The 21,634-nt window shown below is 33.8% G+C and overlaps 1 protein-coding gene across 2 annotated transcripts in view; it reads right to left on the bottom strand.

The window, feature by feature from the left end:
* LOC149477394 (DGAT1/2-independent enzyme synthesizing storage lipids) overlaps positions 1-21,634 on the bottom strand; it is a 49,404-nt gene that overhangs the window by 25,113 nt on the left and 2,657 nt on the right. Inside the window, exon 1 of one of the 2 annotated variants that reach the window (XM_089710724.1) lies at positions 7,978-8,309. The exons of the other annotated variant lie outside the window; for it this stretch is intronic. Coding sequence (XP_089566850.1) covers positions 7,978-8,119 — 142 coding nt within the window. The 5' untranslated portion in view covers positions 8,120-8,309. Of the gene's footprint in view, positions 1-7,977; positions 8,310-21,634 lie in introns of those variants that run through there. 2 annotated transcript variants of the gene reach the window in all.

Below are 21,634 nucleotides of genomic sequence, written 5' to 3' on the forward strand. Positions count from 1 at the left end.
TTGGCTTTTTCCGACATGCCAAAATTTTGCCCTCTGCACTAATAATGGTACAAATTACAACATATCGAACTAGGTAAATATTTTCAGTAGGAGCTGACCTCACATTGTATATAGGGTGTAACAGAAAGGGGTACACATCTAAGCAGGGCGTGATGTACTGATGAAACTGAACAACTTTTCCCAAAGAAGATAAGGTCAAAAGATGAAAATAATGGAGAGGTTTAATTTTTTTTATTCATCTTTCGACCCATTTTCCTTGGGAAAAGTTGTTCAGTTTCATCAGTACATCACGCCCTGTTCGTATGTGTATATCCCCTTTCTGTTACACCTTGTATAGGTTTTACGAACATTTACAGGTCAGCTTTTACTGAAAATATATAGCTTAATATGTGTCGTTTGAATTAGTACATGCGACAAAGTAGTTTAGCTATGGTTACCTAATTAACCCGTCTAAGAATACAAAGTAACTTGGCTAAATATACCAATCTTAATTGACTAGAAAGAGTATATGTATTTAGTTATTGTTACCCAATGTACACGATTGACAGTACCCAGTAACTTGGCTACGTATACAAATTTTTAATTGAGTAGAAGTAACAAAGTAGATTGGCTGTCCCTACCCAATAAATATGATTAACATTATCGTGTTACTTAGCTAGTTTTACGAAGCAAAATATTTGAATTCACTGAGTTACTTTGCTAAAAACAGCAGAGCACGTTGGGTATTATTAACAGAGTAACACGATTGACTATAGTAAATAGGTTTGTTATGTTTACTGAGTGAATAGGTTAAAAGCAACAAACCTTTAATACGTATTTTTTGACCACTTTAGTGGGTTTATATTACCAACATACGTTAACAAAGTTGACTTGTATAATTTTAGCAACAAACTTTGCAGGCTCCCTCCGAAGCAAGTTACTCGGTTGTAAATAGCAACAACTTGTCTATTTATAGCCGTTACGTTTTCTCAGTGTAGCTGAATATAATCTCATAGATAAGTGTTGTATGTATAAAAAAATCTATAGCGATCACAGAGAAACAGTGTCATGAAAAGCATATGAAAAGGTACAATAGACTTTGTATTCCAGACAACATTATAATATAGAGACTGTACTAAATAATATAGAGGTCCTATACAAACACCTGTATAAGGGTGCTTCCAATAATGTGCGAGGATGTGTAGTGAGGATTGTGTTTGTAAAAACCAACCATATCGCTTCATTTAGTTTGAAGTTTGAGGTGATAGGGTTTGAAGCGATACTATTGGTTATTTACAAACTGATTCCTCGCTACACATCCTCACTCATTATTAGTGGAAAAGCACCCTTATACAACAAGGGTGACATAAGATCTCATACAGTTCTCAATCGTAAATCAATCTCCAATTAAAATAGAAATTCACACTTATTGCTCCACACACGCGGTTAATGTGGTCTGCTTTCCCGTTATTCTATAACCACTGTTTCCACATAATATCATTTTTAGTGTAACCTAAAGCATAGTATAGTTTTCTTTATACTATGCCTATCTCTACTATAGTTTTATGAAGCTGAAGAGTTTGTTTGTTTGAACGCGCTAGTCTCAAGAACTACTGGTCCGATTTGAAAAAATATTTCGGTTTTGGATAGCCCATTTATCGAGGAAGGCTATAATAGGCTATAATATCATCTCGCTGAGACCAACAGGAGCGGAGCACTGCGGGTAAAATCGCGGAGCACACCTACTAGCCTATAATCCCTACTAATATTATAAATGCGAAAGTAACTCTGTCTGTCTGTCTGTTACGTGCTTTCCCGCTTAAACCTCTCAACCGATTTTGTTGAAATTTGGCAAAGACGATCGATTAGACCCTGAGAAAGAACATAGGCTACCTTTTATTAAAACACCACGCGGGCGAAGCCGCGGGCGGAAGCTAGTAGGCTATAACTTATTGCACGTAGAGGGTGCGTGTTGTGTTACGGACGTAAATATTTACGCACACATACCTTGCTGTTGCCCGAAGGTTCGCCCGCGCGGTCATAAGAAATTTCCATGGTACAAACTTTCGTCCCCTATTTTATCCCCTTAGGTAGAATTTATTAAAGTCCTTTCTTAGTGGTTGCCTACATCATAGTATCTCTATACATACCTAATTTAAGTCCGGTCAAGTCGTTTGGGCTGCGAGCATTGAGTTACTATGTACTACGTAGTACATAGTAACTCGATGGCTGCGAGTTGATTTATCAGTCAATCAGTCAGTCGGTCAGTCAACTTTGCGTATTATATATTTACAGAAGATACAGTAATGGCTAGCTAAATATGTATAGGTACTTAAATTTCCTCGAGAACCGCGCTATCTATAAAAACCCGCATTAAAATCCGTTGCGTAGTTTTTAAGATCTAAGTATACATAGGAACAGACAGCGGGAAGCTACTTTGTTTTATCCTATGAAGGTATAAATAGTCTATATATAGGTACTATAGCGGGACATGCAATTTAAAAAGTTATCCAGACACCGAGTTTTAAAAAATAAAACTGCTAATTTCTCGCCAAAAACAAAGAGTAAATATTGACACACAGATACACATAAACATGGCCTATAGATAATGTGATGTGCAATTTAAAATGTTATCCAGAGACCCGTTTTGAAAAAAGAACTGCGGGTTTCGCGCCAAAAAAAGTGTTCGCACCAGTTTCTCGCAAGTTTTTTCTTCAAGTTTCCGGTCAAATGCATTATTCGAGTAACTTGTTGCTTACTTGTTGAACTTGAAACTAACACGCGGGGAATATTTTTGGAACCAAAACATTATTGCGTTGATTCATTCTCGTATAGGAGCTACCAACGTTGACAAGAGAGCATTTTAGTATAGTTGGTTCTTTGATATACTGTTCCTCTTGCTATTTCGGTTAGAGTCCGGGCTGTCTGGCTGGTCGCAGTGGTTGCGTTTTGTAGTGCGCATCTCATCTGCACAGGATAATTTCCTTAATTTTAAGTCATTTTTTAACGCGTAATTTTTAATATTTTACCTTTAGATAGATCCATCAGACATAATTTTTTTATTGCAAGACGTTTTTTTCGTTGTTAAATAGGTGCCAGACGCAATTTTTAATTTCGTTTTTATAAAAAATTCAAATTATTTTAGAATGTCTGTAAATTTCATATTATGTTCTTCAAACATAATATAATCTAAAATTAATTAGCCAGACGCTAATTCGATTGTTAAGTATTAAATAATGTGTATAAATAAACAAAAGTAATGAAGCATGCAGCTCATCAGCTAGTGTATTTTAACTATGCGACAGGAAATAATTGCAAGAATACAATATTATTTACACTTGTTCTTATAAATAAAAGCTAAAATGAGAAAAAAAAACATAAAAGTGAAAAATAAATTAAAGTTACCATACATTGAAAAGAATGAAATAAAAACTATATCAATGAAGGTTAAACAATTACATTGTTAAATTTAAAAAGCCATCTTCATAATCATCATCATCATCATCTTCCCTCTCACTGTCAGAATTATTTATGTTATCGTCTAAGGAATTGTTATTGTTTTCCAATATTCCATCATCTGAAAACAACTAGAAAATTTGTTTCAATATTGATGTACATACAAACACACAACACACACACACCACACCACACTCGACACACACACGTGAACACACACACACACTCGCATGTTTAAGTTTGTATTGAATTTAACTAAAGTAGTTAGCATGAATTAATATAGGTATACTAGCGGTCCGTCCCGGCTTCGCCCGTGGTACCTATATGTATAAACTATCCTATCTCTCAAGCTGGATCGAACTGCACATGGTGTGGGAATTTTATTATAATCGGTTAAGTGGTTTAGGAGTCCATTGAGGACAAACATTATGACACGAGATTTATGTATATATATTAAGAATTAAGATTATGTTAATATTGTTATCATCATCACTACATAGTATAAAACAAAGTCGCTTTCTCGGTCCCTATGTCTCTTTAAATCTTTGAAACTACGCAACGGATTTTGATGTGGTTTTTTTAATAGATAGAGTGATTCAAGTGGGAGGTTTATATGTATAATAACATCCATTAAATAGTGGAGAATTACTGTTATTTTTGAGGTTTCTAATGTGATTTCGTAAATAGTTACATTTTTTTCACTTACAGTGCAAACGCAGGCACCCTACGAGTTTTATCAAAATAATGTACTAACTATAGTACACATTAAAAAGGTCTACAGAAAAGTCCGTGATGGTATATGTCTATCTCTTATGGATAACCCACAATAACTTTTTTGTCATTTACTTTTTACGACAAATAATGGCTAATTTTCGAAGCGATTTTAACAAATACAACATTAATCCTTAACCAATTAAAGACCTTGAATACATTGTTCATTTAATACGGTGTAAAGGGCCATATAGATCTAATATGGCCCTTTACACCGTATGATTTAAGTGAATATTTTCGAAGATATTACAGATTTAAAAAATGCGGGACGTAGCGTTTGCGGCGGTACCAGCCGGCCGCCCCGCTACATATTTTATACCCGTGCGAAGCCGGAGCGGGCCGGTATGTTTTTATATTCAACGTTCACAGTTTTTCTGCAGTGTATTTAGTATCAGCATTGCACCCGTGCGAAGCCAGGGCCGGGCAGGGCAGGGTCGCTAGTTAATATTAGATATTATATATATTAGAAAATTTAACTTGTATTGGCAACACTGTATTTTGTCTGTGGTTCTTTTTCTTCTTGTACGCGGTGTGTAATGTGTGGTATTAGGCAATGTGCTATTGGAAATAATATAAATAAGTTTATGTAATCGCTGTTTTCATTTAAACCCATAACTTAATAGTTAAGTAATAAAAAAATTGTTTTGTATAGAAGATTGTTGATGTACCCTAATAGTTTATTTTTTAGCCTAAGGAATAAAATGTACCAATGGAAGGTACTTGTTCCCACAATACAGGGAATCCTAGAGTAGGAACAATTCAATTTCTATGCATCTTATATTTTCGAAAAAAAAAAAGTTATTTTTTATTGTTATTTAATTTTCGCGGCCAACCCTTTCTACCTCTCTTGCACTTTAAACTATCTCTCCATATACACAATCACCAAATTGTTATACTTACCTACTTTCACTACGTTTTTATTTGTACATATTTAATACTTAACAATCGAATTAGCGTCTGGCTAATTAATTTTAGATTATATTATGTTTGAAGAACATAATATGAAATTTACAGACATTCTAAAATAATTTGAATTTTTTATAAAAACGAAATAAAAAATTGCGTCTGGCACCTATTTAACAACGAAAAAAACGTCTTGCAATAAAAAAATTATGTCTGATGGATCTATCTAAAGGCAAAATATTAAAAATTACGCGTTAAAAAATGGCTTTAAATTAAGGAAATTATCCTGTGCAGATAAGATGCGCACTAAAAAACGCAACCACTGCGACCAGCCAGACAGCCCGGACTCTAACCGAAATAGCAAGAGGAACAGTATATCAAAAAACCAACTATACTAAAATGACTTTTTTTTTAACGTTAATAGCTCCCGTACCATTCTATTAAAATCGAACCTATTTGAACTAAATTTGTAGCGTAACTATACTACATAATTAATATGTAATACCTACTTATATTGTAACTGTAAACCGAACTACTACAGTATGTAATTGATACTGATATTTAATAATGACTATTCCACTTTAGTAACAACTTTGACCACTACCTATAGACCGGGAGATATTGACACAAAATTTCGAGTCATTTGTAACAGGATGGCGGTTCTACAGGGGTCTTAGTACGCAATGACAAAAATAAAAATGATGGTGTGAACGCTGGTACCGGCGGCTTAGTCGCGTGGGCGTTATTCGAACTCCTCGGAAAAATAGCGAAAGTCAAACGATTTGTAACACAAAAATTTTAGAATTTACCGATAGCCCATAAAAAAGAAGTAGGCGGTAGTGTCATGCCATACTTTTCCGGTGTGACTTACAGCCCGCCATACCGACGCGAATGTTTCCAATGAACAATTCAACCATTTGTACCAGGCTAACTTTTGCACAGGTAACCATCGTCGTGCAGCCATTTACGAAAATCGCCATGCCATACTTTTCGGACGATTCCAAATGGTCGCCATACCGCCGAAAATCTGCAAATTTTTTTCTCGCCGAATGATTTGTACCACCTTAAATTTTTTTTTTCAACAACCCCCGAATGATTATAAATAGAAGTGTGATAATGCCATACCTGTGGGAGGTGGCGAATGTGTATAAGATTTCTTTTATTGTAAGATGTTATTCGTATTTTGAACGATTTGTAACAGTATGGCACTAATTTTTCCTGTAAGTTTGAGGATCAAAGAATATAAATACTAAATTTCAAAGATCTAGGTGGTGGAAATCTTCACTTATATAAATTAATTTTTCAAGTATGGCAGCACTTTTTCCCCCTACTAGAAGTATGGCAAATATAATAATGGTCACATTTTATCAAATACTCTCCAAAAATCCAAATGCAATACTGGTACAAAAAGTTTGGCGAAAAAAAAAATTTTTTGCAGATTTTCGGCGGTATGGCGACCATTTGGAATCGTCCGAAAAGTATGGCATGGCGATTTTCGTAAATGGCTGCACGACGATGGTTACCTGTGCAAAAGTTAGCCTGGTACAAATGGTTAAATTTTTTTTTAAATCAACACATTCGTGTCGGTATGGTGGGCTTTAATTCATACCGGAAAAGTATGGCATGACACTACCGCCTACATCTTTTTTATGGGCTATCGGTAAATTCTAAAATTTTTGTGTTACAAATCGTTTGACTTTCGCTATTTTTCCGACGAGTTCGACTAACGCCCACGCGACTAAGCCGCCGGTACCAGCGTTCACAGCATCATTTTTCTTTTTATCATTGCGTACTAAGACCCCTGTAGAACCGCCATCCTGTTACAAATGACTCGAAATTTTGTGTCAATATCTCCCGGTCTACTACTGAGGTAATATTTCATACACGAAAACGAAAACTCGTATTCAGTGTTGTTCAGTATTAGAACATTGCATAGAATCTTTTCGAACGTATAAGAACAACGAAAGAATGCTCTACGCCCGCGCCTGTTTGTTTTAGTGTATAAAACAATTTCACAAAGTGGGATTAGAATGAGCATTCGCTCGTGTAATCTAAATGCACGGTGCATTTACAAGAACACAATTTATAATCAAAAATGACCCTCCTTATCCATGTTTATAAACACGCATATAAAATTAACTATTTTTATAACTATTTAATTTTAATAACGACAGTTTAATGCACCAGATGAATAATATCCTTGTGAATAGGTCTATTTGTGAAAATTGTGCAAATATCCGACTTCAGGCATGTTAGATAATAATCTTAGGAAAATAAAATCACGTTGTTTATTAAACCTTACCACGTGCTGCGGTTTTCCCTCCCTGGTACTAATAAATTTAAAAGAACCTTTTAGTTTTACTAGTAAAACGTATGCATTAATTTTTTTAGATTCCTTGTATGTATTTTAATGGATACTCTTCGACAAACACATGTTATAGTAAGAAAGTTATTTTAAATTTTATTTGTATAAAATTTTAACTCCGATAACTGATGTTTTTCCTCAAATTATGTAATTGGTAGATATGTATCGCCGATTAAGAAATTTGTTTATTGAACATTATTAACTTGTTGGTTCTTTCACAAGTTCATCATGAATAAAACTATGTAACTACTTACTAATTGTTAGATTTTAATTATTAAAATGTGTATTTTTTTTTATAGTAAAATATTTAATTTAAACTAAAAGGTAGTGATAATTATATATAACTCTACCGGTGAAAACATAAACACAATATTTTTTAACTTGTGTGGTCTTAATATCTTAATTTTTTTAAGAATAAAAGTTTTTTACAAAGAAATAAAGAATAAAAAAAATAGCTTAATAAGAAACTACCCTAAACCATGCTTATAACACAAGATACATACTATAAAACATCCCCACGTAGAATCCAAAAACAGCAATCGTCAATTTCATCACATCATTGGTCGCGTCCAAATCGAACTTTTTCAACAAATCACTCATGATGTACGCTTTCACCGTTCCCGCGTCGCACTGATTATCGACCATTTTTTTTTAATTTAAAAAATCGAACGCGCGATAACCCTTCGACCGGCACAGATAAAAAATTAAAAAATATAAATGTGTATGGTTTACGCGGGCGCGCGTTCGAGAATGAAAGCGTCGGCTGGAGTGGACGAATGCTGACCTGGACACAACAATTATCTGACTGAAGCTGAACATGTTTACACGATAATAGTATCGCTGACTCTAGGTCAGTTTGTGTGACTATTTAAAAATACCAAGTACATTTTATCGTTGTTTCGTAGATGACCGAAAGGGGATAGAAATGTCGGGGTTCTAAATGTAATAAATTTTTTATTACAATTAGTGACAGTTTTTTTTTATTTATTTAAACAAAAAATTCAAAAAGACAATGCCTGTATTTAGAATTTTACGTATGGTAACAAAAAAATCCATAGACAACAATAAGTTTATAAACATAATATATTCCTAGCTGTACTAAGATTACTTTTTAAAAATAAAGTATAAAATCAAATTAAAGTTGTTGATACGATCTTGGTAAATAGACAGACAGACGGAATAAGGCTTTTAATTTTAAATAAATAATTTACAAAAAATCTGAATCAAAGTAAAGTTCAATGGCATCGTAAATATTATAATAAATACATCAATAATGTATTTTTTTGGAAATGTTTTAAAATAGATAATAATTGACCTAAGTAATTAACATTGAATGACATGTAGATGTAACAATTACCTACAAAATTTAAAATTAATTAATACGAAAACAAATTAATATATTACCATAAACAACATAAATTTACATATATTTAGACGTGATTATATCATATCGTGAGAAACATTGCAAAAAGCATATTTTTGTGTCTTTGTCTTATATTTTGATAAAATAATAGAAATTTACAAATAATTAAGAAAAAGAAGAATATTCCAGCTAATGAATAGATACATATTTATAATTTTTTTTCCAAAATATATTAATTTTTGATGAAATTATCCTCAAATTCATAAACACGTACCTAATTATATTACTTATTTTGTATATATATGTATATATACCTGTGTAAGTTTAAAATGAACATTTTCTATAATTTTTAGCAAAAAATACCGTATTAGTCACTCATTAATTCGAAATCATTGAGTATTTAATATTTTACAGTTAGTAATATACACAAACATGAAGAATGAATTATTTGTAATGTTTATTTTTAAACTAAACTATATCTGTAGAGTTCATATTATATACTTGATGCACGCATCTTAAGAACTACGAATTCGAGGATCAAGGTTAGAATTAAAAAGTAATTTTGTGTCAAATAAGCCCTTTTATCTATACTTAGTTAGCAAAAAAAAAATCCTATACATACCTATTATTATTTAAAAAAATGTACTTTCAGAAAAACATATGATACTGCACACTAATAGCGTTTTTCTACTGTATTTAATGTAAACTAGGCTAGTTTAATATGGTTGAGTTTTTTGTAGTATATTTAGGGTTTCACTTGATAATGTCGTACTTAAATAATGATTGTATAAGTAGCTTTGTCGGTAAAGAATACACGCGCTATAGATTAATATTTATTACGAGGTTTTAAAGACATTTTGAAATGGTAATTTACCGACATTATGTTTCAAAATGTTTTTCGTTTGATAACAAATTATATAATTATTTTTAGTCTGAAACAATAAATCAAATACCTGCACTTATCTATAACATCACTACATAGTATAAAACAAAGTCGCTTTCTCTGTCCCTATGTCCCTTTGTATGCTTAAATCTTTGAAACTACGCAACGGATTTTGATGCGGTTTTTTTAATAGATAGAGTGAAGAGGAAGGTTTTAGTATATAATTTATTAGGTTTTAGACAAAGCGGGCGAAGCCGCGGGCGAAAAGCTAGTAGATAATATAATACTGTACTAATTTTATAAGCTGTTTTTTCTTTGTATGTAAGGTAATCTGCGGTACCTGATGATCCAGTCATGAAAATTTATTCACCAACAGTAGCTACACTATTCAGAAGTGATATAAATATATTTTTTTCATCCCAGTCATCGCAGGCGAAGTAGTATTTCTTAAATCAACAATCACAAATAATTATGTAGGTAATGTTATGTATTTTATACTGCCATAAGCAGCGTCTAACTAGCATGCTTATGCCCATATTGCTTCTGATCTAATTAATAAGGACAATATAAGAAATGATTTAACAACATATAAGAATGAAGGAAGTGTGAAATTACCATATCCATTCGATAAGTATTATACGAAGTAAACTAAAGTCTCTAGTACGACGTATGGCACGAAATACCTGGGCTTATATTTTTGCTATAGGTAGGTAACTATATTCATCATCGGCGCGAGGGCGGCGTAAGCCTTCATTCCAACAGCCACCAGCGAGGGGGGTTCTAGTGGTGCGCCTGGAAACGGGCATCTGCTGGGCGGGACGCGCGGTAGTCGTAAATCGTAACCATACTTATAGCAATAGTTTTTTTTTGTGGTGTCTCTCAATGTTAGCCAGAAGGGCTTCTACATTTTAACGCGGACGCGTGGGTGAACTGAAGGTTCACCCTGGTAGCGACATGCGCAAGGGCGTCCCCCCTTGACGGGGATCTCGAACCTCGGCTTGGGCTGTCGCTTGAGTGGAGGAGGCCGGAAGGGCCCTAGTCGGACGGGCGCTCACCCGGGTGGGAGCGGGAACGCGGAACAAGGAACCTCGTCTTCGCCGGCGAAAATCATAGCAATAGTGTGATTAATAAAATGTAGCTGAACACAAGAAAATGTAGCGTAGCAAAGGAAAATTACAAGGGAAAATGTTTCACCGCGGTATAAAGCCTATCTCACTCTCTAGCGTCCTGACAATCTCCAGACACAAAAATCTAAACGTGCGTCTCGTAAAATCGTTTATAATATAAGAAGAAAAGATAAGGGTAAGGATTACAATCAATGTATGTAACATTTCAATTGTATTTTATGACTTTATTTTCTTGATTAATTTCATTTAGTATGCAGAGGCATCTAGAAATGCTCCTTATAACTATGATATAACATGCACATTTATACCTCTATCACGCAATAGAAACGAAGCATTCATGACCTACACCACTTACAAAATGCGTTTTTATCAGGTTTTTTATTATAAATATAAACAAAAACGGCCATGTTAATACGCAGTACGCACGCACATAAATAAGAAACGATCTATAAAATGTACATAATCAAATAAAAGAGCTGTTAATAATATTCTTTTTATAGAAAACTAGCAGTCTAGTGTCTAGCTAACTAGTGTCTGTGGATGCCAGCATATAAGGAAAGCTATTTCCTTTTATGATTCTTTTAAGTTGAAATAAAATAAAGTTCTACGATCATAGATAAGAAACAGTCTATGTAAATGCACATAATCAAATAAAATGGCTGTTATACTATCACACAGATGCACAGAACTATATATATGATAGCACAGAACTATATCGAGATATAGTTCTGTGCTATCATAGGTAAATAAAATTCAGAGGTCAGTCTTTTCTAGTATAACTGCGCTAAATAAAGAATACGTTAACTAAAAATTTTATTAAATAGTACGTAATATATTATTAAATGCAGGTGAAGGTTTATGTACGTATCAGTTGCTATAAGTATACGTTAATAGATTTTTTTGGTAAAAAGGCAATAAATAAATATTTTAAACAGACATTTAATTAAAATGGACCCAAATAATGTTAAATACGTATAGTCTTATGTGATTCTCAATCGATGCTTCTAGTTTAATAGTAAAAAGAATATGTTATGCGATTTTTCGTATTTTCGGAGTTATGACATTTTTTTCAATTTTTCATCTTTTTTTATTCCATTCGAAGATCTAACTCATAATGTAAATGTTATCATACTGAATTGGCCTATCTTTCAGTTTAGCACACAAAAAAAATCAAGCATCTAGCGCACGGTTTCGGATAGCCCTCTAGGCCCTCTACCTCCCAGCTTCCGTTCATCAGTACTTTTTGGGACACCCTGTATGTAACAAGTTACAATAGTGTATATACTGTATACCATAATTGTCATCTTAAAATTTAACTTTTGGAAAATTATACGTCTGTTTAGAATATAGTGTTCATTTAATTCAAGAATTTAAATACATACTTTATGGTACTGTGACCTTTAAAAACTCTCCCAAAAAAAGAGTGTTATTACGTATATATTAACAATAACAAGTATTCTACTTTCAAGAAATAGCTCTGTATAATTGGCGCATGCTGTGTCAACCTCTAATTATTTGTTACTTTATCGCAAGAACTATATGTTATGTAAAATTTATATTTAAGAATCATTGTAAACAAATGTTGGTTGACCAAATAAATAAAATAAAAATAAAATAAAAATATAACACTCTTTTTAGGGGTGGCTTCGTGGGTTTCATTTATGACAGACTCTCATGAACCCATGTGAGTTTGTGTAGGTACGCCATAACCTCTAAATGACTGAATAGATTTGCATGTAGTTTATAGATAGGTGTCTTTAAAATTGTCTCGCTAACTTGTTTTACGATATAATCAAATCAACGTGTACTTTGACCGTTTACTGTGGTCAAGGATAACTTCGTTTAAATTCGATTTAAGAGCATTAGATGGAAACGAAGGTAATATGATCAGTTAGAAATAAATTGATCTCTTTTTGATACGATAGTAACTGCTGTGGTCAATGTGATTTCATCTTTATTTAACAGAGTTCTATACATAGTTAATTTCTGGGAATATACTTGACTAGACTATAGATTTCCGCCCGCGGCTTCGCTCACGTTTTCAAAGAAAAACTCGCATAGTTCCCGTTCCCGTGGGATTTCCGGGATAAAACCCTATGTGTTAATCCAAGTTACCCTCTATATGTGTGCTAAATTTCATTGTAATCGGTTCAGTAGTATTTGCGTGAAAGAGTTACAAACACACACACATCCTCATAAACATTCGCATTTATAACATTATATTAGTAGGACGGTTCTATACATATAGTCCTCTGTGCATAAGATTTAATATATTGACTACACTTCTGTATATTTATCTAATATACATGACTACTTGTACCTTGTTTTTTGCTGTAGTCTGTAGAACATAATCCATACTAATATTATAAATGCGAAAGTAACTCTGTCTGTCTGTCTGTTACTCAATCACGCCTCAACTACTGAACCAATTTGCATGAAATTTGGTACAGAGATATTTTGATACCTCAGAAAGGACATAGGCTACTTTTTACCCCGGGATATTTTATGCCGGAAATCCAACGGGAACTATGCGGGATTTTCTTTGACTGCGCGGGCGAAGCCGCGGGTGGAAAGCTAGTAATAAATAAATTAAAATATCTTAATGTAGCTCTTAAAATAGTCATTTCATTTCTGCGACACGAAATTCAAACGTCACTAGTTCGTATGAACTTACATGTTTACATACAAAAATTACGCAGAGAGTACATTGAACTCGTAAAGAGTTAGAAGATAATTATATTTTGTAATATCAAATAACGTAAATGCGAAAAGGTCATTTATCTGATGAGGGCAACTGATTGTTGAAAACGCGACGACCGTGGCCGTGATTTGAACAATGAAAGAAATATTGAATGCTACAAACAATATGTGTTGAAATATTAATACATTTAATACTTATTAATTATTATAATACTAGCTGTGCTCCGCGGTTTTACCCGCAGCTGCAGTGCTCCGCTCCTGTTGCTCTTAGCGAGATTATATATAGCCTATAAGCCTTCGTCGATAAATGGGCCATCTAACACTGAAAGAATTTTCCAAATCGGACCAGTAGTTCCCGAGATTAGCGCGTTCAAACAAACAAACAAACAAACTCTTCGCAGCTTTATAATATTAAGTATAGATTGAGTTTACAATATAATATGTACACTTACGCGAACCAATACCTCATTGATAGCACATGAGTAGAAAGACGGAACAGAGACTAAGCTTCAAACAACCGCGCGAATCGATTGCACTACTACAAGTACGCGGGGCATGTGTGTGTGACCGCAGGCCGCTTGTCGCGTACGCAGCGATTCTGGAAAAAACCGGTTTGCGCTTGCACAGGCTGAGGACAGTCTCAGGGTTGATACGACGCACGTTGTTTGTTTTATTAGTTGCAACTTGCAAGTTTGAATATTTTAATATAAAACGTAATATTTTATTGTTAAAAATGGTTGTTTATTGTACTGTGTGTATGAATAATACTAGAAAAACTAAAAATATATCATACTTCAACTATCCCAGGGAGTACAATAGGTGAGTAAATATTTTGATTATTACTTTTTCAAGTAAGTACCTACTTGCGTTTATTTTATTAGGTCCTTTTTTAATAAGAAGAGAATTGTTCATGGTGTGTTTTTACCTTTCATTATTATTACAAGTTTAACATTTGTAAGTATGTATGTAATTGTGTGTAATTATAAAACTATTTAACAAATGTTTTGTTTAATTTGTCTTAACCTATTGTGACAACCCTACCAAAATAGGTAACAATTTTGCACGTTCTTAAGAAGCTTAGTCTCTGTTCCGTCTTTCTACTCATGTGTTGATAGTGATTATGTCCAAATAATTCCTGAAACGAACCCTTGCTTTGTTTTCGAATTTCACTAAGCAAAGGGCAAACATAATAGATTGAAATTGAATTCATGAATAAATAAGTAGTCTTTATGTGGTTAATATTTTTACTTTTTCTTTGGGAACTGCGCTTTATCTTGTCGATATAAATATGTACATTGTTGGTGGCTTGAATTAGAATTATAATATAGATTACATTATATAAACACGCTCCATCCATCAAATCCAACTCGAATTTATCATCTAGCCCATCAGTATCTCCTATAATATAAGCATATTTGTACCCTTTTTCTCTGTCATAATTCAGACACACACAATGTAATTATAACGACAAGATAATGCGCGGTTCCTAAAGAAAAAGTAAAAATATCAACCGACAACCTGCCTCGTATATCAAACCTAGACTACTTATTACACAGCCTTATTTATGGATTCATTATGTTTGCAGTTTGCACTTAGCAACACAACTGAGGTAGACGATACTGACGTCACAATGTTGGCCTAAAGATACTCAACGTAATTAAATATGAACTTAATCTTTCGACGACCCAGTTCGTAGAAGAGACCATGACTTTGTTCTAAAGGAAAAATAAAGTTTTTTATTAGATTGGTTATTGAAAAAGAACGTGTGTGCCGAGCACACGTGTCAGAAGTGAAACTTCTTTGGCAAGATTCAAAGATACTTACCCCATAGCGTGACGGTATTGCCATGTTAAGAAGTTTCACTTCAAAAAGAATACGACGATTTATTTTATATCGACAAAAATAAATCATATTTTGATTCAATGTTAGGTACATTGTTTTCTACTTCACAATAAGTATTTTATGCATAGGATTAATTAACATTTAATTGTTCCTTGTATCCTTTATATCGACGACGCACATCATCAACTACCCATGAAATTATAGCTCCTATTCCTCTAATTCATGTAAAATATTAATGCAAACAATTATTTCATTCAACATATTTTCCAAGGTACTGACATTTTAAACACCATATAAGGTAAGCAGATGTATCTACATTAACGCATCCTGCTCTACACCTGTCGGCTGGTTTGCTCGTCTTACAGTGCATTTACATCAAATGAACATAGAGCTAGACTCTAGAGTCTAGAGCAAGAGCATTATTTCGTTATCTATTAGTATAAACGAAAACTCGTATTCAGTGTTGTTCAGTTAAGAACATTGCATAGAATCTTTTCGAACGCACTAACGAAAGAATGCTCTACGCCTGTTTACACTAAAATAATTTGACATAACGGAGTTAGAATTAGCATTCGCTCGTTAAGAGCTAGAGCAAGAGCATTCTATCGTGATCTTTTAGTGTAAACTAAAACTCGTATTCAGCGTTGTTCAGTATTAGAACATTGCGTAGAATCTTTTCGAACGCACTAAAACAACGATAGTATGCTCTACGCCTGTTTACACTAAAATAATTTGACACAGTGGGGTTAGAATGAACATTCGCTCGTTTAGATTACTTAGAGCTAGAGCAAGAGCATTTTATCGTGATCTTTTAGTGTAAACGAAAACTCGTATTCAGTATTAGAACATTTCATAGAATCTTTTCGAACGCAATAAGAAAAACGAGAGCATGCTCTACGCCGGTTTACACTAAAAGAATTTAACATGGGTTAGAATGAGCATTCGCTCGTTTGACGAACATGTAAATGCACCGTTATATATTCTATATCTTAGATATTCATCAAGTCATAACATCCGTCCAGTTAATATCCTAACTAGTAAATTATATGTAATCTTACTCTTAAATAATCATGATTCTATTTCAGATCTCAGATATTTTAGCACAATATTCAAATTAAAGTTAGTAAATTTTAATATAATCAAGAGATAGAATTCATTTACTTTTTTACGTAATTTATTTTTAACATTTATCATATTTTTTTGGCAGACATGTTTCATTATGCATATAAAATCCTGAAAAATGTTGTCCTCAACCTTCTCCTGTTAAGAATGTCCTAAAACTTGAAAGTTTGTAATTTGTATATGAAGTGGTTGTTGGTTGTTTTTATATCGTCCCTATAATTATTCAATATTATGTAAATGCTTTTAAATGTATGCAAACGTTATACAGACAATGTAAATATAATTGTAAATATAATTAACGAAGAGGGTAGTCGCTGAACTCTAAATATATACTTAAATAAATTATACAATTTTTTTCTAAACAAAACGGATACGATTACATAAAATAAACACTACAATTACTGACTAAAAATACTACTCGAGAAGCGAAGTTAAATATCCATACTATAATATTATAAATGCGAAAGTAACTCTGTCTGTCTGTCTGTCTGTTACTCAATCACGCCTAAACTACTGAACCAATTTTCATGAAATTTGGTATGGAGATATTTTGATACCCGAGAAAGGACATAAGCTACTTTTTTCCCAGGAAAATGACGCAATCCCGGAAATCCCACGGGAACGGGAACTATGCCGGATTTTCTTTGACAGCGCGGGCGAAGCCGCGGGCGGAAACCTAGTAATATATAAAAATGAAATGAAATAAATTGTTTGTTTTTACATCTTTACCGAGTATAATAGACTATATTTATTTATTTAATCATGCATCTTAATCGGCGAATACGGGATTTGGTGTTATATTTTCATACTAAATTGGACAATTTACTTGATTTAAATTTTATATCGTCCCTATAATTATTCAATATTATGTAAATGCTTTTAAATGTATGCTAACGTTATACAGACAATGTAAATATAATTAATGAAGAGGGTAGTCGCTGAACTCTAAATATATATATACTATACATACTTAAATAAATTATACACATTTTTTTCTAAACAAAACAGATACGATTACATATATAAACACTACAATTACTGACTAAAAATTCTACTCGAGAAGCGAAGTTAAATATAAAAATGAAATTAATAAAAAAATTCAAAATGAGGTTTCTACGTCATAATCCTCTCTTCTTTTTGTTTACTTAAAATATGTGAATCCAAGCAAGCATAACCGTATGCAACATTTAAGGAAAGTTTAAAAATAAATAGATTTGTGATAACAATTAAAATAACCATCATCATCGTTTTATTTCATTACTACATATTTAGTATTTACAACCTTCAGGTATCCGATAATTAAAAACTTAATTTCAAGGATATCGAGTAGTGTAGATGTAGTTAAACATGTAAATTGGGGCATAGCATGTGATATTTCAAACGAAAAGATATACAAGATATGTCGAAAGTAAAATGAAAACAATCTAAAAGCAATTGTATCTAACGTATGCCATATCACTATCATCATTATATATGACGCGAGTAACAGAGTCATTTGCGACTTTAGCTACTGTTTTTAGAGATAAACTACGATAACATGGCGCGCCCCTCCAAAATTCAAAACGTTTTTTTTTTTTTTTTTTTTTGTGTGGTGTCTCTCAATGTTAGCCAGAAGGGCTTCTACATTTTAACGCGGACGCGGGGGTGAACTGAAGGTTCACCCTGGTAGCGACATGCACAAGGGCGTCCCCCCTTGACGGGGACCACGAACCTCGGCTTGAGCTGTCGCTTGAGTGGAGGAGGCCAGAAGGGCCCTAATCGGACGGGTCAAAACGTTTGAAAGTATTTGTGAAAGTATTTACAATGCACCACCAAGATTCACAACGCATGTGTGCGTAATGAGACGGCCGTCAAACAAAAACAAATCCACGGATTTGTTGCTCGACTAGTCACGCTCTAATCGCTCATTATTATTAGTAATGGCGCTGCACTGACGTATTCTATGAAAACGACACGTGCGTTGTCTTGGGCGCTCGGCAACTTATGATTAGTTGACCAACAAATCTGTTATCTGGACGTAAAGTACTAAAGAGTAAAGACGAATACGTACAACTACATACAAACTCCTTCGTAAGGATGTCACTACACACGTTGAAACAGTAATTTGGAGGGGCGCGCCATGTTATCGTAGTTTATCTCTACCACACTACAATATCTGAATCGAAAGTACGTAATAATACATTGCAGTTAAAATTGATAACGACGTGTACCACACAAGGCGGTGATAATAAAAACAATAAGCTATAATCCGTTCTTGGTGAGAATATTCTAGGTTTTCTGTACGTCTTGCGAGTTGTGACGCACTTGTTATTTGGCATATTAATAGTTGGATTAAACGTTTTTTATATAAACATTTTGAGATAGTAGGTATTACTTACTGTAATCACTATTTTACGAGACAAGTAATTAATTAGTGGATTGTCGCCATAAAAAAATAGGCTACGGTTTGAGGACCTTCCTTAATGCTCTAAGTTCCTTGCACTTCTTCACATTATAGAAAAATATGCACACGTTTATACAATGCTATATCGATAAGATGTATGGAACATGTTAATTAATTTATTGTTACATAACTTTTGATTTAATATTTTAGTGGATGAATAGTTGTCACTATTTCCTGTCAAACCATGCTTGCTGTCGAATACTATAAAATGCCGCGTTCCTTTGACTCGTGGCGCATTCGTACGAATCGTGCCTAGGGGCTCGGACGTTGTTTATACGACGTTCGACCCACTACCTTCACTTTGCTAAGAGCTATTACGCACTGTCGACCAGTCGCCGGCGAGTCAGTCGCCGGCGACTGGACTTACTCCTGGACGACTGACGACTAAGTGCGCAAGCCCCTATTTAAACTATAGTAAGTCACAGTCGCCGGCGACTGAGTCGCCGGCGACTGGTCGACAGTGCGTAATAGCTCTAATAGTCGTTGACTAACTGCGATTTGTTATCAACTACCTACATCAATTAGGTAGCTGTGTAGAATCGCAGTACATTTTTATTACATTCAAACTAATATTTAACCCGGCCTCGCGTGTTTATTTCTTACATTATAATATATACAGGGTGTAATCGTTAAGTGTGCACAGGCGATTATTCCGTAACTATTGCATATATCAAAAAACTTTAAACTGCCAAATAACGTTAGTTAGATGCCATAAATCGCATTTGCGTTCAGATAAGTGAGCGAATTTTTAAGTAGGTACTTAATTGTTCAATAATCATTAGTTACGTAATTAAGGTATTATCGTGTAAATATTTAAACCTACACGATATACTAAAACTTATGTATGCACTAAATTCATCATTAATTTCGACCTTTACGTAATATCTATGTTTTAAAAAGTAATTAATAGATTTCTTACGAAATCACATAGTATAAACTATAAACCAAGGCCCAACATCCCCATGTATGCTTATATAAATAAAAAAAGACGTGTGGCACTCGGGGACTACCGCGGTAAAGCTATTGCATGCTATGCCCACAGTATTACCATTATTTCCTACAGTAAGGAATCGCCTTTGATGTCGCGCGATGCCGCCGCCAGCGTAGGTAATGACGCTGCCACACGAAAATACGCTAGGGTTGCAACAAATGGGAATTAAAACAATTGTGATTATTAATATTATGATGAAATCTTTACTCATATGTACATTCAAAATAATTGCGATTATTAAATCTGATATAATTATTTGTTCATAAATATATAATTACAGATATTGCACTGCTAAATATTATTTACGTGGACACTTTATTTTTGGATGTTCTTATTGTATAACATTTAACTAAGTAATGCATTCGCATTGGGATGTACAATCTGATTAGAAAATAATGAGGACAACATATATACATAGCTTTGATTTTAATTCAACAGATACAATTAATACAATCTTTCTGAAATATTGTTTCCTTCTGGGATTTCAATGTAGATTTACATCCGTAAACCGAACAGTTTGTGCGCGCCATAATAGAATATGTAAGTACCTATGTATAATAAAATTATTACACAAAAAATACGACTGCGTCATCCTTTCGCGCTAGGTAAAGCAAACTAAGCGTGTTTGCTTTACGCGGCCCGCGTCGCCCGACCCCCGCCAGTTCCCCTCCGTTTCTCTGCACAAGTACATTCGTCGCACTACTGTAGGAAATAATGGTAATACTGTGCTATGCCTTCAAGCCACACCTCCGCGCCCGTCGGAGTGGGGAGCGTGAGGTTTTTCGTTACGCAATTTCTGGATTCGGTCCCCGCGCTATGCAATAGCTTAAAAACTATTTTCTTTCAATTACATTTGTTAAATTTATTAAATCTGGGTAGGTACCTACTGATAAGAATTCGGAATTTTCATCAAATTAATTTTTTATAATAAAAATATACAGAGCATATAACACGACATGTTTTAATTATTTTATTAGAGACATAGCTAGCTAAACTGGCAACTGAAGGTCATAGCTGGAGCTTGATAATAGTTTTAAGGTGACACGCGTTAAAAATTGTTAAAAAACGTATGAATTGAAATAACCTATAATGCTTAAGATTGTATTTATAACATAAATCTATACTAATATTATAAAGCTGAAGAGTTTGTTTGTTTGTTTGAAAAATTCTTTCGGTGTTAGCTCATTTATCCAGGAAGGCTATAGGCTATATCATCACGCTAAGACCAACAGGAGTGAGGAGCGGAGCAATGCGGGTGAACCCGCGGGGCACAGATAGTGTACTTAATTTATAAAATGCCGCGGCATTCGAAATCGCGTATTTCGCCTTAACATGGCGATACCAGACTGCTTACATATGTGTAGTTAGTTTAGCGTCTAATGTAGGAAGCCATAAAAATGTGATTATTTAAAAAGCATTGTAATATTTCTAATCACTACAAAGTATAAAACGAAGTTGCTGCCACTGTATGTCCATACCTATGCATGCTATAACTTTAAAACTACACAACACACTACAGTACACTTTTGATGAGATTTTTTTAGTGAGAACATTATTTGTTAACTTTACATGTGTGGTTCTACACAGGTTGTAGATGATTTTATATAGCCTGTATACTCCCTTAATAAATATACTGTTCAACACAAAACTAATTTTCAGTTTAACTCATAGATACTTATGAGTAGACAT

Source organism: Colias philodice, chromosome 25 (assembly GCF_061535455.1).
Source record: "Colias philodice isolate Cphi_HAF_F1 chromosome 25, ilColPhil1 Martin Lab GWU primary, whole genome shotgun sequence".
Lineage (NCBI taxonomy): Eukaryota > Metazoa > Arthropoda > Insecta > Lepidoptera > Pieridae > Colias > Colias philodice.